This window comes from Chroicocephalus ridibundus, chromosome 5 (genome assembly GCF_963924245.1).
Source record: "Chroicocephalus ridibundus chromosome 5, bChrRid1.1, whole genome shotgun sequence".
Taxonomy (NCBI): Eukaryota; Metazoa; Chordata; class Aves; order Charadriiformes; family Laridae; genus Chroicocephalus; species Chroicocephalus ridibundus.
The window spans coordinates 17193583-17208721 of record NC_086288.1 but is presented as its reverse complement, the minus strand read 5'-3'; the positions used below and the strand labels follow the sequence as shown (position 1 = coordinate 17208721).

Here is a 15139-nt window from a genome sequence, read left to right as displayed (position 1 = left end):
AAGGAAAACTAGTTAAAGAAAAACAAAAATATTGCCTCAAATCCACGGAGTTTGAGACAGGAAAGTTTCTATCATTCTTCTTTAGAAATGAGAGCGCATTTGCATTTAAGGTTTTCTCAGAAGCCAGTTCTGAACTTTCTTGGAAAGGATTTAGAGAAGCGGGAAAAGCAGCATTTCCAGTGATTCTTCAGTCTTTGACAATGGACAATATTAAACAAAATATAAATCCTATTCATGCAGCAGAGGTGCATACCTCTGTAGAGTAAATGCCAGCTGACAATAGCTGTGCTAATCTTGATTGCTTTTTATGGACTTCTGAGAAAGAGTCCCTGAGCTCCCAAGGGGCGTGCAGATCACAGAGTGAAAAAAGTCTGACCGAATCTATTCCAGGGTTTTTACCATGGCTCAGCAGCGGGCACGTGCTGTTCAGATAATACCATCAACAAAGTCTCCCCTCACTGACTCCCTTGGCAGTCCTGAAAAGTAGTCCTTGGAGCAGGTTCCTGGAAGGTCGGGGGTAAGATGATGGGTGTTTGAATGTCATTCTGGTTATAAGTGGATTATTGAGATGATCTGGTGTGTGGCACAGGTGATCGCAGGTGCCTGATGGCTACACCATGAACAGACAGAGCAAAGACCCCGATCCTGTGAATATGACTGCCATCAGTGGAGCTACTTCTAATTAGACTGCTGATGAATGCAGAGGTACTCCATTAGGTATCTTTACAGGTCCGGACGCCAAGGTAAGCGCGGAGGAATGTAGAGAATGTATGTTTTTTCTTGTTGTCAAGTAGATGAAAACAAGGGGAACTGAAATCTCGGGCTCTAAAATCTCAAAGATGCTTCAGGCTGTTCTATGAATAAAACCACGACTGTCTTATTTTTATGGTGAAAAAATATCTTGGGGGGGAGGATATTTTTGTAGTAAAGTACAACTTTTTAGGATGCGTAGCAATGTAAGTACTGTTCCATTATTGAAGAGATAGGTGGGTGAGATGGCAGGCTAAATGACTCCGTTTTCATGGATGAGTAATGACCCAATTCCTCTGTCGAACTAAGGTGTGATTCTTTGGCAGACTAATATTGCTGTGGAGGCTGCATTAATTTGTATTTGCATACTATGGGGATTACTTTCCACAGATCGCCTTAATTCTGTGTCTGAGATTATGCTGAATCTTCTCTGTGGTGTTTATTACCTCATGCTGTATTTGCCGAGGAATTCTGCTCAAAAGGGGGAGTTCTCCTTCACTCAGGGAGCGCAGGTGCATGGTGTGAGGTAAAGTGGTTTATGTCGAAAATAAAGAAATCTGCATTCAAACCTACTTTTTTTTGATAATGGCAAGTTTAGCACGTAATTTGGTGCCAATTTAAGCTAATTTCGTTCCCCACTAGAAAGATGTGAACCGAAGGCGCGCTACGTGTTGGCTCTTTCTAGTCTTTGAGAAGTATCAAAGTTGGGGAGCTGGAGGGATAACGCGGGGGGGCTGAGAACAGGGGGCCTGTGGTTTTATTCTTGCCCTGGCAATTACACGCTATGCGCGTGCCCACCGCATTTAACTCTTGCGTGCCTCAGTTTCTCACCCTGAAAACCCCTGAATTATGTGTTATGCAGAGCGGGCCTGTGCGGCATTGCTATTCCTGGTTGTGAAATCGCCTGTCGATTTTTTTTTTTTTTTTTTTTTTCCCCGGGAGGGAAGAGTGAATTGTGGCAGGGTAAGGCCAGCAGTGCCACCGGCGGGATCCGGGTGTCACTTCCTCAGCTGCCAGTCTTTGCGACGTCGCCTCTACGGCTGGAACACAAGCCGGGGACAGGCGGCAAGGGGGAGCCGGGGCGGGGGGGTAACCGGGGCGGGGGGGGGGGGGGGGGGGGGGGCTCCCCGGGGAGACCCAGCCAACAGTTAACGGCGGCTCCCCCGGGGTCGCCGCTCCCCCCCCGCTACACGATGATTATTCCCCCCCCCCCTTTCCCTCGCCTTCCAGTTTTGGCAGGGGATTAAAGCAGCTCCCCCCTGTGGCAGCAGTGACCCAGAAACGAGTTTGATTCACGGAGTCCTTCCTCCATAACAAGTACAAACGTCAGTCAGAGGGAGTCTGTGTGTGTGTGTGTGTGTGTGTTGTGTGTGTGCGGTGCGTCTGTGTGTGTGTGTGCGGTGCGCGGCGCAGGGAGCCGCTCTCCGCGCCCGCTCCCCCGCCGCCGCCGCCGCGCCGAACTCATGAGGCGGCTCCGCGCAGGGGGAGCCCGGCCGCGCCGCCCGCCCTCGCCGCCGCCTCCGCCTCGCCGCCGCCGCCGCCGCCAGCAGGTAACCGTGCCCGCCGCCGCCCCGCCGCAGCGCCAGCCGGGGGAGCCGCCAGCACAGCCATATTTGATGATTTTTTTTTTTTTTTTTGTATGTGCGTGTGTGTGTCGCTCCGGAGGCGGCGGGAGAGCAGTTTCGTGCCGAAGGTCGCTGCCTAGTGGAAATAAGATAGTACGTCATTAACATGGCGCCAAGAGCCGTGCGGCTCGGTGCGGGGCGAGGGGAGGCGGCCGAGTTGCGGCTCCGCTATCCCACAAGCAACTTGTGCCGGGCTGGGGCGGGCGGTGGGAGGAGGGAGGGGAGGCTGTCGTGCCGGTGGCCGGCGGCGGCAGGGGTGGCTTTTTGTTCCGCTGCCGGGCTCCGGCGCGGCTTCGCGAAGGCTGGCAGCGGGCAAGCGAGGCGACGGCGTGCCGCCCTGCCGGCTGCGCCCCGGGGGAAGGCGGCGGCGGGGGAGGGGGGGCATGGCCGGGCATCGCCCGCCGCGGAAAGTAGGAGGTGTCGGAGCAAGTTGGTAGACAGATGGCAATGGCAGAGCGCAGGTCCTGCTCAGATACTGATGTGGGGGGGGGGGGGGGCGGGGGGAGAGCCATGGCCAGCGTCTGTCACCGTGTCACCCACATGTCCACCAAGACCCATCGCCTCTTGCCGAGGGCGGGCAGCGTGTGCGTGGGGGAGGAGGTGTTTATGTGCAGAAGCAGCTTTGTAGTTACACTCATTCCCCCCCCCCCCCCCCCCCCCCCCCCCCCCCCCCCAGTCACAGTTGGCTTTCCCTTGTAGAAAAAAAAAATGCTTGGAAAGCATAAAAACTGCTCATCGGTGAAATTAAGCAGAAGTTGCCTTTCGTAGCGGGAGAGCCGCAGCCGGTTACTCCTGTGCTTGGGGGCACGGGTGGGTGTTCCGCTGGAGGTGGAGAGCGGCGGGCTGTCATAGGTGCTCCGGTGTGTGTGTCTCTTCCTCCCCCCTTCCCTCCCCTCCCCGAGGCGAGCGCTCCGTGTCTCCTGCCGGCGAGCAACTTGCGGGAGCCCCGGGGCGCACGTGTTTGAGAGAGTGTCCGTGGGGGACAGTCTTGGGGGGGCTGCCCGGGCCCGCCGCGGGTGGCGGTGGCGGGGACAGCGGCATCCCTTGTCGCCGGGGCGGCCGGCAGCAGGTGCACGGCGGCCCCGCAGCGCCCGACCACCGTGCGGGAGCGGTGACCGGGGAGGACTATGTGTGGGGGGGGACGCGCTGCAAACTTGAGCGAGGTGGAGCTGTAGGGGGGTGGTGGTGGCCCGGCGCTCGGTGGGTGCCGTGGGGCAGGACGTTGCTCCGCCGTCCTCCGCGGGTGGGGTAGGGGGGTGAACCGGCGTGGCCGTGCTGGAGTTTGTGTTGGTGAGGGGGCGGAACGTCACCAGCGGCGGTGTCGAAACGCGAACGTAACGCAACAGAACAGGCGCGGGGTAGCGGCGGCACACGGCTGAAGTTGCCGGGGCTCCAGCCAGGGTAGCTCCGCGGGTTCGCTCTCCCACCCTCCCGCCTCCCCCGGGGTCTGGGCTGCTGGCTCTGTCCCTGCAACGGCCCGTCCTTCCCCCCCCCCGGAGGCGGCGAGCGCGGCTCCGGCGATCATTCCACTTGCTGAAATTAGACAAAGCCGCCCTGATGCCGCTGCCACTCTGCCTGTCCCTGGGCTCGGCTGGATGATTCTTTTATTTCTTAATTTATTTGTTTGTTTATTGCTTTCCCCTTCCCGTTCGCGCCCGCCAGTTGATTAAGGCTGGGCGGTGGGGAGTTTATTATTTGGGGGAGGGCGGAGGCAAAGGGTGTTTGTTTGTTTGCACCGCCTGCTGGTTGGTTTCCTGTGACAAGAGGTGATACACAGTTTCCAGAACTGTCTGGGAGTGGGAGGAGAGACAGACACAGAAAATGAGCTCAAGTCTCCTCCGTGCTGCCGCTGCTCAATCCGCCAAACCGCCATCCAGTCCCCTGTCCCCCCCCCGCTCCCCGCCCCGCTCCCTCCATCGCAGCGTGAAGATGGAGGGGGGGGGGGCTGGTGGTGGGTGGGGAGGGTGCTTGTGGCCGTTTTGGGCAGTGACAGCGGTTCGGGGGAGAGGCGGCGGGGAGCCGGGGGCACCAAGTTTGATTTGCAGCCGGGGCCGAGCGGATTGGTGCGGCCGGCGGCGGGGAGGAGCGGGAGACGGAGCCGGGAGGAGGAGGAGGGAGGGGGCGAGCCGGGCCGTTTCAAATGGAAAATGCCTTCAAATGCCCGGGAAGGTGCCACCCCCGCGGGGGAGGTGGCCCCGGCTTCTCTCCCAGCCGATGGCCGTGCGAGGCCGGGAGCTGAGGTGGGATCGCTGCGGGAGGAGGAGGAGGAGGAGGAGGAAGAGAGCCGGCCGGCCTAGAGCGGGGGGGGAGTGAGGCGCCGGATTTGAATTGACTCTTCTCTTTAAGCCCCGGCTCCCGCCCTCTGGAACGGCGGCCCCGAGTTGGCAACCGTTGGCTGGGCGAGTGGCGACCGTCCGTTCGGGTGGGTAAAGGCACAGCTTCACCTGCGAGGTGGTTTCCAAAATTCAGGCTTCCCCGGGCGGAGTGCGTGCCTCCTGCTAACTCCCGTCTCGGTCTCCTCCTTTGCCTTTAGCCGACGGCTTTATTGGAATAAAGTTTATTAGATTTCACCCGTAGATGGAAAGTCTGTGGGATCTTGAGACCCGTCAGTCCTCCAGGGAGAGCTGGCCATGTGTGACATGCAAACGACTGGTTTGTGCGGCTGCACGCAAGCGTTAAAAATAGATTGCTTCTCTTTGGAGAGCTGTTAGGTAGTATTAGAAATTATGATAGCGTTTAGCAACACATTTTAGTTGACATTTTAATGTTAAAGTAGGAAGATGCTTTTATGCTAGCCCCATTTTTTTTCTTTTTAGGGAAAGATTTAACTGTGATTTGGAATAATGTCTTTTTCAAGCGGGCGCTGTCTTTTAAGAAAGTCAGAAGCTGCCCACACTTGCAAACCTACAACCTTCCTAAAAGCTATGCCAAAATATGCTTGTTATGATTCTATTTCTAGAGTTTTCTCACACTCTGTGGGATATTGTTGAAACAGCAAGGGTTGTACGTTTTAGTGGCAGGATTTTCCCTCTGGCTTCAGATACCACTCGCTCCCCGCTTTTGAGCTATGTTTAATACATATGTTTAAAATAATAATAATAAACTCCCCTTTTCCCTCACAGCTGCATATTTCCCCTCCAGCTTCTCTGGTTTCATTCCCAATTCACCGAATATAGTGAAAAAAACCCCAAACCTTCCAGTCTTTCCTCAAATGTTTTCTCCATGTGGTTAGTACCGCTGCTTCCCGCTCCTGTTTTCAGCTGGAGCTGACCAAGCTGACAGCTTCTTCTAGATGGAAGAGACGAACTGCAGTGGGTGCAGGGTGGGTCGAATTAATTCATGGAGCCCAGTTTGTTATTGCTCAGGATTTTGGGCAGTTTCACCGGCACAGCTTGGAAATAATTTGCTGCCACTGCCTAGATTGTAAGGTAATGTTATGAGCGGACTTGCACAGGTGCATAAATGAGCATGTGGATTGCTGAGAAGTGTAGGGCTGGTAGGTCCAAATTGTGCTTCTGCCTTTCCTTGTGAAATCTTGAATAGGCGTGCTGAAGTCAGTAGAAATATTCCTTGTGGAGAACGCTCTTGGCCCTTGGAACATACTTTTTTGTTTCATGAGACTTGGAGGATTTTTTCTCCAAATTTAAGGTCTGTGGCTTTTTTTGTACTGTGCACTGGGCTAGATAATACTATAGTATATAATTTAAGAACTCTTCTTGTATCTTCGTGACTATAAAATGTTGCTATTGAAGCTTTCATAGCTGATGAAGAGAAATTAGAAAGTTTTAGGTGGATTTTAATAGTGTAACTTATTTCTGATGTAGTTCCATTTTTTTTATTATTTTTTTGGACTGGGCATAGAAGTAAAAAAAGAGTTGTTTTTTCTTGCTATGTCAGGTGTTGGTTGGTGAAGACTGGGGTGGTGTCAGAAGCTGTTTAAAAAGTATGCAGTAGTAGAAGCCAAATGTCTTCATCTAGTCTTCATTTTGTTAAGATTATGTCACGCTTTACTTCCATTTGTACAATTAAGTGTTTTGAAGTGATTTCTTGTGTACTAAATATAATGGGGTCTTAGTTTCATCGCAGTTAGTGGGTTACTTTCAGGAAAAGCCAGTTTTTCAGTTTGTCTTCAGGGTGTGCATCTGTCGTAATTCTGCTTTCTTCCCATTCTGTCTCTGCAGCTGTTCACTGCAGTTTATTACAGTGACACCCGTTAACATGGTTACAGTTAATTGTCTGTCAGAGTTTGAATTATACACTCTTTTTACCCAGAGGTGTATACAGCCCTTAAAAATACTTTAGTAAGAATTGTGCTATGTAAAACCTTTGACCTGAGGATGTAGATTTTCTCATGTATAATTATTTTAAAAATCTTGTTCTGTTTAGCTATTTGCATAACAAAGACTGACACACTTTACATCTTTCTCTTTGATCATCGCTCTACTTGGGGTCAAACTGAGTGAAAAAGTGTACGGTGTTCTTAACTGTGCTGTAGTAGCATAAAAAGTTCTGTGGTGCGTTGCACGTGGGTGTACATGTGTGCACGCTGCCCTGCCAGTTTTATGGGGTGATGTCTGGATTTCTACTCTGAGGAAGCTAGGAAAAAGGATTTGGATTTTTTTGACTCTTATCTGTGCAACTCCTGGGACTTCAGTGTGGGAGAAAAAAAGTAAAAGGACAGATCTTGGCATTGCTGTCCAGTGTGGTTTTTGGATTTTGTTGGTTCTTTTAAATTAATCTCTTGCCGAGCTAAGAACGGAGGAGCATGATAATGCATACTGGTAAAAATAGTGAATTTGCTAATTTTAACCCATTGCACTGCATCTGCCAGCAAATACTGGGAAGTAGGCAGAAATGTACATATTTCTAACTGTCTCTAGTTATTTGTGTAGAGTTAGATGTTTGTTGCTCACCTCCAGAAGGATATGTAAATCCAGATGTTGTTTTGTGGACTGACATTGATTAGATAGGATTATCATCTGGTCATTTCATTTGCATAGGATTTTACAAGTGTTTTGAAAAAGGCTTAGCACTCTCTCCGAAATACAGTAGCCAGAAGAAACGTTTCAGGCGTTGTAATCTCGCCTTTAAAAACGATCTGAGCAATTGTACCAGGTAAATCCAGAGTCACATTTGTACGTTTGAAGTTTGTACTTAATCAATGAATAAAACCCAGGGCTTAGCTTTCAGACCTAGCATGATGGAAGAGGATGGAAAAGCCACTGGTGAGGTGTCTCAGGAAAAGCGCAAACGCCTTCATCCTCTGGAGCAGTGCAGCAGAGCGCGTTGCAAGCTCTGCCAGCCTTGCCAGTACTGACCTGCTGTGGCTGGCTCATCTGAGGGTCCTTGGTGGCTACAGAGTCAGGGCCTCTGCCCCACCTATGCCATTTATTGCGGTGGTGTGATTGCGCGAAGTGCTCTTAGATGTTTTGTCCACCCTTGGAAATGGGGTAACGTTGCCAGCGGAGTCGTGGCTGTTTCTATGAAGCTGTGTTTGGTTGAAGGCTGGCGTTTGCCTGAGCCCCCCAATAAATGGGTATAATAAAGTCTTGAGGAGAAATAACTACGAGCATGCTGTGTGTTGGTCTGTCTGATTTCTGAAAGCATGGTTTTAATAAGAAGAAACAAACACTTTTCAAGGAAATGAAACTGAAACGATACACAGGAGTTGGTGGGTTATTAGGAATTTACACGTCACTGAAAAGTCAGAGAATGTTTGGCTTGGTGATGCAGCAGCCTTTGTTACATTAGGGCTCCTGGACTCTGTCGTACCTTTTCAAGTGTTGGGTTTACTCTGCAGGCGAGCAGTATGTGGGCTTTTGGGGCCAGTGTAAGAATTTGGGACAAACAGCTGTAGAAATGTTTGTGACAACATTCGGGGTTCAAGGGCACTGTTCGGTTGGCCTTGCTTCAGGGAAGCTTCATTTTGCGGAGGGGGTTGGGAAGTTTTTCTGTGGCATGTGTGGGCGCAGTGAATGTTTTGTGGAAACTTCAGGACTAAGCAGCAATTAGGGGTTGCAGGCAGTTGTGGGGAATTGAGCTCAGTAACCTGGGTGGTTTCTTCCTGTCCTGCAAGTGTTGCAGGCTGAGTGCATCGTTTTTACTTAATATTGGTATGAATCTTAATGTTTGGCTTAAATTTTTCATCCTTTTTGTGCTTACATGTGAATTCTCTTTGCTTACAGGCGTAGTGATAGTAGCCAATTTGTACCATAAAACTAGCCAGGGTACAGTCAGTCATAATGAACCTGCCTTTACTTCTGACCCATTGAAACTGGCAGACCTACTTCAGTTTCAGAGTATGTTTTAATGAGATCAGAGTTGGATCAGGTACATTGTATATGCACCTGAGTATATTAAGTGTATGTCAGAATAAAGTTAAGTGAAAAACACCAGCATTTTCGTGACTGCGAAGAGTGAGAACTTCAAAGACAAGTAATATTGCTAGCACTCAAATCTCAGATTAGGAAAGGCAAGAGAATGAGATAAGTAATTTTACTGATAAGTTTCATAGTTTTTCTATTCTGCCTTTTTCAGTATAAAAATACCTCTGTATTTTTAGTTAAGGGTGTCCCATGAGGAACGAGTTACTATGATTTGGTTGGTTTTGTTTTGGTTTGTTTTTTTTTCTTGAAGATTAAAAAAAAGGGTTCCTTGAATTCACAGTATTCCCTAAACATGCTGGGAAAATGTGTATGTCTGTGGTTGAACAGGGAAAGCCTGCACCTTCAATCTGCACCTAACCATCACCATCCATAATCTGTGTTTGTTTTTAATGCGGTTCTTGTGTGGCTTTGAGGTCATCATCACCTGATAGAACCGATAGTCTTTGAGGCAGAGGCACAGTGATTCCCTTAAGAGCAGCAGCATTTCAATCTGTGGGGTTGTAATTCTTAGTGGTTGTTCTAGTGTTATCTCTAGACTGAACTGTGGATATGTGGATGTGGAACATCTGGTGAGAACAGTTTAAAATAATTTTAGAAGTTGAAAAAAGCTGTTTTATTACTTCTAATGACAAAAATTCTAGGAGGTTAATCTTAGGAGGTTTGAGACTTGCTCTTGAAGCCAAATGCTGCTTTTCCATATGTGATTTAGCTCCCTGTAAGCTCAGGTTAGGTTCAAAGATGGGAAAATGACATTGCTGGATTTTAAGTCTTTTTTGTTTCTTTTTTTTTTTTTTCCCCACATGCATCTATAAAGAAATCTCACAGAAGCTTCATCAAATGGCATATTTATTGTAAAGTTACTTTTGAGAACACAGGCTTTTCAATGTGGCCAATTTCAGAAGCCCAACTAGAGTAGACAAGGAAATCAGTTGCCTTACCTAATGCTCTGTACTCCAGGAAAGTGGCTGCTGTTCCAGCTTCTCTTATTTTCTGAAGAACTGTGGAGAGTGCTTGAATTGGGAGGTGTGAATATTGCTCTCTCCTTCAAACTACAACAACAAAAAAAGATGTTTAGTTTGTTTTTTAAAGACGTGCTAGGAAGGAGAAGCTTCCTGGCCTTTCCTTATGATGAGCTCAAAATACACTTATCCAAAAAGATGTGGAGGATCAGAATTTTGAATTTTCTTGTTTTTCACAAGCTCATGAGCGGGTCTCAGTATATATATATATGTGTAATGTTTTTTTGCTTTGCAATGCATAGTCCTTTTCAGACCATGTGGGAATGAACCAAGAATTGAGGATTTTGACCAGGAATATACAAGTTAGGTTTCTGAGATAACTTAATTTTTCTTTATTTTCTTCCATATTCTCTTTACTTTGTTTATGGGAGGTATTTCCATTCTAATTAGGTATGTTCTTTTACGTTGATATTGTTAATATTTCTTTTGATTGCAGGAAGAGTATGTAAACTACTAGAAAAAATACCTTACAGAGGAGATATGTATCCCTCTGGTTTTGGCCTTGTAGCAGCTAATTGTTTTTTCAGTTTTCTTAGCCCATTTTGGATCTGAATGTTGGCTCTCTGTCTTTATAAGTGACTATATCAGAACTTGGCTCTGAATCTACCACGTTTCTACCAGCTCTGTATTCAGATGATTTTGATGATCCAGGCTGGTCTGTGTATTTATTCGTTGGCAGCATTTCCGTCCGCCGTACACACAAAGTTGTGCTCTGCTTCAAAGAGAATTCTTCTAGCACTGTAAGAGGTTGTTATTTATGATTCTTGATTCTCTGGCATCAGACATTGTATGTGAACTTCTATGCTATGAAGTGGTGACAAAAGGTCTTGGTGAAGTGAACCATCCAGTTTCTCTTTAGTGAGCAAAGTTTGCATCTCTGAACTGTTACACGTTTCTAAGACAGCCGTATTAAATCCCAGTGTGTAGTCACTCCATAGGAGGGAGGCTTCCCTCCACCTCTGTTTGCATGTATAATATGAAAAAGGAGGCAGTCTTGCAATGCTCAGGCTCTTTATGTTAAGTTCCCTGTAAGCGTAAAATAGTCTCAGGTTGAGTTGGTTGTGATTTGCTAGTGATGATAAAATGAATTCTCCCCCAAAATGCTCATTTCTGTTTACATGAATCACTTTTGGAAGGGAAGATACTTTTGTGCTTTTTTTGGAAATAGTGCCAGGCTTTGATTAGACTCTTTGGGTTTCCTTATTTGGGGAATTAGTCTTATAAAAGTTGAAAGCATTATTGAGTTTACTACAATGAGGTGTTCTCAGTGAACAAAGTTGAAGTTGTTAACTGTATACTGAAGGGTCAATGAAAAGAGTTTTGCTGAAGGGTATCTAGGAAATCCTAACTCACATGAAAATGAGGAGATTGGATTTTCTGCACTGACCTAGAAGCAAAAAAGTATTTTGGCGTCTGATTTCGAAATCCACACCCTAGAGGTATGTAAGAGGGCTTTGCTGCCAGCAGAACACCCAGACCTTGTTGATATCACGATTGATACGTGGTAAGCAAAGACTCAGGGGATTTGATGTGCATCTAGAGGCCTTGTCAGTTTAACTTACGGTGGATATGCCTTTCTGCACTTGTCTTGTCATGTTTTTTCTGCTCTTCAACTTACACTTTTTCATAGCTTTTTCCATGTAAGTGCTGACTAGCTATTTACAGCTTCCTTAATTTTTCTGAATTTGGTTTCATTCCACAGAGAATACATGCGAAAATCCCAATGCCCTGTGAATAGCAGTTAAAAAGATACAGAACCTTTTGCCTTTACATCACTGGTTCGTGTGCGGTTGAACTCAATATTGCTCAAGTGTGGCTGTTTGGAGGAGCTTCTGTGTAATCAATTAGTGGTCTGATTCCTGAAGAACAGTTAGTATTAGGCATGGCGCGAGAAATGTGCCTGCAGGAGGATGTAACTCTCACCTTCGAGGGTGGTGTCTTGCAGGGTATTATTTTGTAAATCTGGCACTTTAAACAGGAATAAAATGGTTCCAGAAACATCTTAGCCAAAGCAAATATTTACACAAGCAGGAAAAATGTTATTGTATTGCAAATCTAGTGTCAGAATGGGCAGGGGAAGTTAAGCACATTGACTGTAGATATTTAGTGGGTTTTAAGACCTCTCAGAACAAACTATGTTTTTGTTTTGGGGTGAAAGCATCTGTGGGGTTGTCACTGATGCTCTCCAGTTTTGTTCACCTGCTCCTATGATGACTGCCTAATTAAGCGTCCTTGAGATATTCACTGTTCATATTTCAGATGCTGTTTAAAGTTGTTTGTTTTCCTTTGTGTGCTGTAAATCCTCGAATGCCATCAGAAACACAACTTGATGACTGTGTATTATTATCTTGGGTTAAGTAAGTGCTGTCTCATTGCTTTGCAGGCTGCCTGCTGTTTCCCGTGGAGATCATGAAACGACGTCGGCTTCCTAGCAGCAGTGAGGATTCTGATGACAATGGCAGTAAGTGCTCCTTTGTTGGAGAGTGCAGTAGGTTATGAGTTTGAAAATACATTTTAATGCAGTGTTTTATGTGACCAGAGGCATTTTGCATATTGGATGGACTGGTAGAAATGTGTATTACAAGGATCTGATTTTGAACTCAGTCATTCTGAGCACAGGTAGATTCAGGATCCCTGCACTGTCTTGGCTATACAGTGTTAGTTAATAAGATAAGAGAAAAAGTTGGTCGTCATCTTTAAAATCTTTGCAAGCAGCATAACTTACCATTACAAGGACAGAACTTGGATGGAGACATCTGCTAGCGTTGTCCACAGCTCAGTATTTAACCAAAGTTTTCATTAGGATTTTAAATTTATTTTACTGTTCTAGTACTCTGTTATGCAGTGGGAAGGTATATTGCTTCAAACTTAAGCAGAGAAGATTAATGGAGCATAAAAGTTGTTCCTTACTTCGTTTGAAGATGATCTCATTTGAGGGATAACTTTCAAGAATTTGAATTCAGTAAATCAGTAATTTGGATACAGAATGTATTTATTTTGTTGTAACTGTTTCTGTACTAATATAACTGACACTGAGCTCTGTATGGTGTATATATATCTCTTGTGTTTGGATTCCGGGGATTGATAATCTTTCATTTAAGCAGGAAAAAAAAAAGAAGGGGGGTGTGGTGGGGGTAAAATGGCAGTTTGGGAAACATGCCAAGGTGTTCTGTTTGCCCAAGCAAGCAAGTTGAGTGTACTTGACAATAGTGCAGCTTAGCTAGTTGTCAGAGAGATTTTCCTGCTTTTAATTTGATCTATCTGGGTGCACATCTTCAAATTGGAAGTCTTTTCTGAGACTTCAGTCTGAAATGTAACCGAAAATGATCAGGGAGGTTTCCTAGGTGCTTCTGAAAGCTTTACTCCGAGAACATAGCCCTGTGCTGCGCTGTGGGCCCTGCACAGGCGACTGCTTCACCTGCATGCGTTTCTTGGGTGTGTTCGTGCTTCACGGGAGTCTGCTCAGGTACGGCCAAATCTGCGCCTTAAAACAACCTTCAGCAAACTATTGCTAAAATGAAGGAGTAGTAAAAGGATTGGAGGAGGTGAGAACTAGCAAGGTGATCAGGAGTGTGTCCAAATAAGGACTGAGTAAAATCTATTAAAGAGGTGTGGGATTTGGCTTGGTTTTGGAGAACGACCTGCAGTTGGGGGATTTTGGAACAAAAAAACTCCAGAATTGGACCTGTTTTTTTCTTGATTAGAAGTTTATGTGGAGTTATTAAAATTGAAGCTGGTGCATTTCCTCAAAGGTGACGTGTACTTCCCCAAAACAAAGATGTGTTTTTACTTGTAAAATAGACAAGTAGCAGCAAATGTGGTGTCTTTCATTAGAATTTTGCTTTGCCATCTTTTCATTCCCTAGCAGCTTTATATAATAGCGTTTCATTTTGATAATAGTGCTTGTTTTCACTCTCTTATCTGTTTTTTTTTTTTTTTTTTACTCTTTGATCCCTTTATGTGCCTTGTGTTACAGGCTTTACCTAATAAAATATGAAGCAGATAATCTTGGAATTGAAGTTCTGAAATAGACACAGTTGACTGATCTGTTGCTGATTATAATGCTTGTTTGTAATGTCATTTGATATATAACTATCTGGAATAGAGCTGTTGACTTACTGAATTACGTATTCCAAAAAGCTGTATTTTCATCTGTTCCATAGATCAAGATCTAAGAAAATGAGTTAGGAAAAGAAAAACAAGCCCTTGCCCTTTTATGATCTCTCGATTTAAAAACCTAATTAATATGAATAACGACGTGTTAAATAGATTACATGGCAAAAGGCAGTGAAATTTTAAAAGTGTTTTCAAGTATTGTTTGAAATACACACCACTTTCCTGTTCTTCACACGTTTTTTTTTTCTTAACTTGATTAGGTTTTTTTCCCCTTGTGAAGTTACTGGGCAAATTCAGATACAGGTTCGTGTGTATTCATCCTCTTATATACACATGTTCAAACAGATGAAGGGTTAATAATCAGAAGCTGAGATAACATTTGATGTAGGGTCAGCATCTCTAAGGCTTTTTGTCATTCACGCTTCCCTGAGAACTATGTCTGACGCTCGGGCCCTTTCTCTCCACTTTTCCTGTTACAGGAGATACCAGCAGTTCCTTGCAACTATGTTTGAATGTCAAGGGTCTCCCCTTACAGGTTTCACCTTCATTTAATCTCTTCTTGTCTTCAGTAGAACTACTGATTACTCTCACTGTGTTAATTTCTGTATTATTACTTTGTCAATAGTGTCTCTGATTCATTGTGCTGCTACTAGTGTTAGAAGGGTAATCCAATTTTGTTGCCTAAAAAAGTAAAAGGTAAAGATTTCTGTGAATTTCTGGGCTCTTGTGTTGAAGGCTTTAAGTTTTTCACTAGTTATTTTCCCTTCTCAGAGTTTCCAGAGGCAGAAAACAATTAAATAGACCATTCTAAGCACTTCAAACAGGCGTCTTGTAATTGAAAAGTTGAAATTTTAATCAACACTTAGTTGGAATCCTATTGCCAAACATCTGCTTCCCTTCAGTCAGTGGCACCTCTTGACCCTCCAGTGTGCTTCTTGCATTCCCATCATGCTGAAGTCGATAGTCCTTCAGCTTGGAGCTCAGTACTGCTCTCCCTCATCCCCCAAGGTGGGGATTTGGCCTCCAGCTGTTGGGTTTCTCCTGTTCTGAAGTTGAGTTTTCATACTGTGCCTTAGTAGCGTGTGTGATCAAGCGTCTCAGATTCATCAGGAGTGTCACTGGGTAAGTGTTGTTGGAGTAATTTGAATGATGATACTTGTCTGGGGTAGACTCCAGCGTATAAACTAGTGCCACCTGGAACATATTTTGGCATGAAGAAATACACAGTTTGTTTTATTGAACT

At 45.8% G+C, this 15139-nt stretch overlaps 1 protein-coding gene across 7 annotated transcripts in view; it reads left to right on the top strand.

Annotated features, from left to right (window-relative positions):
- Positions 1 to 219: 219 nt before the first annotated feature.
- The window catches only part of JADE1 (jade family PHD finger 1), a 47580-nt gene continuing 32660 nt past the window's right edge, over positions 220 to 15139 (top strand). Inside the window, exons 1-2 of one of the 7 annotated variants that reach the window (XM_063336235.1) lie at positions 220 to 517; positions 12164 to 12241. In XM_063336235.1, the coding sequence (XP_063192305.1) occupies positions 12190 to 12241 (52 nt within the window). In that variant the 5' untranslated portion in view covers positions 220 to 517; positions 12164 to 12189. The other 6 variants (XM_063336228.1, XM_063336231.1, XM_063336229.1 and 3 more) reach the window with 6 other exon arrangements.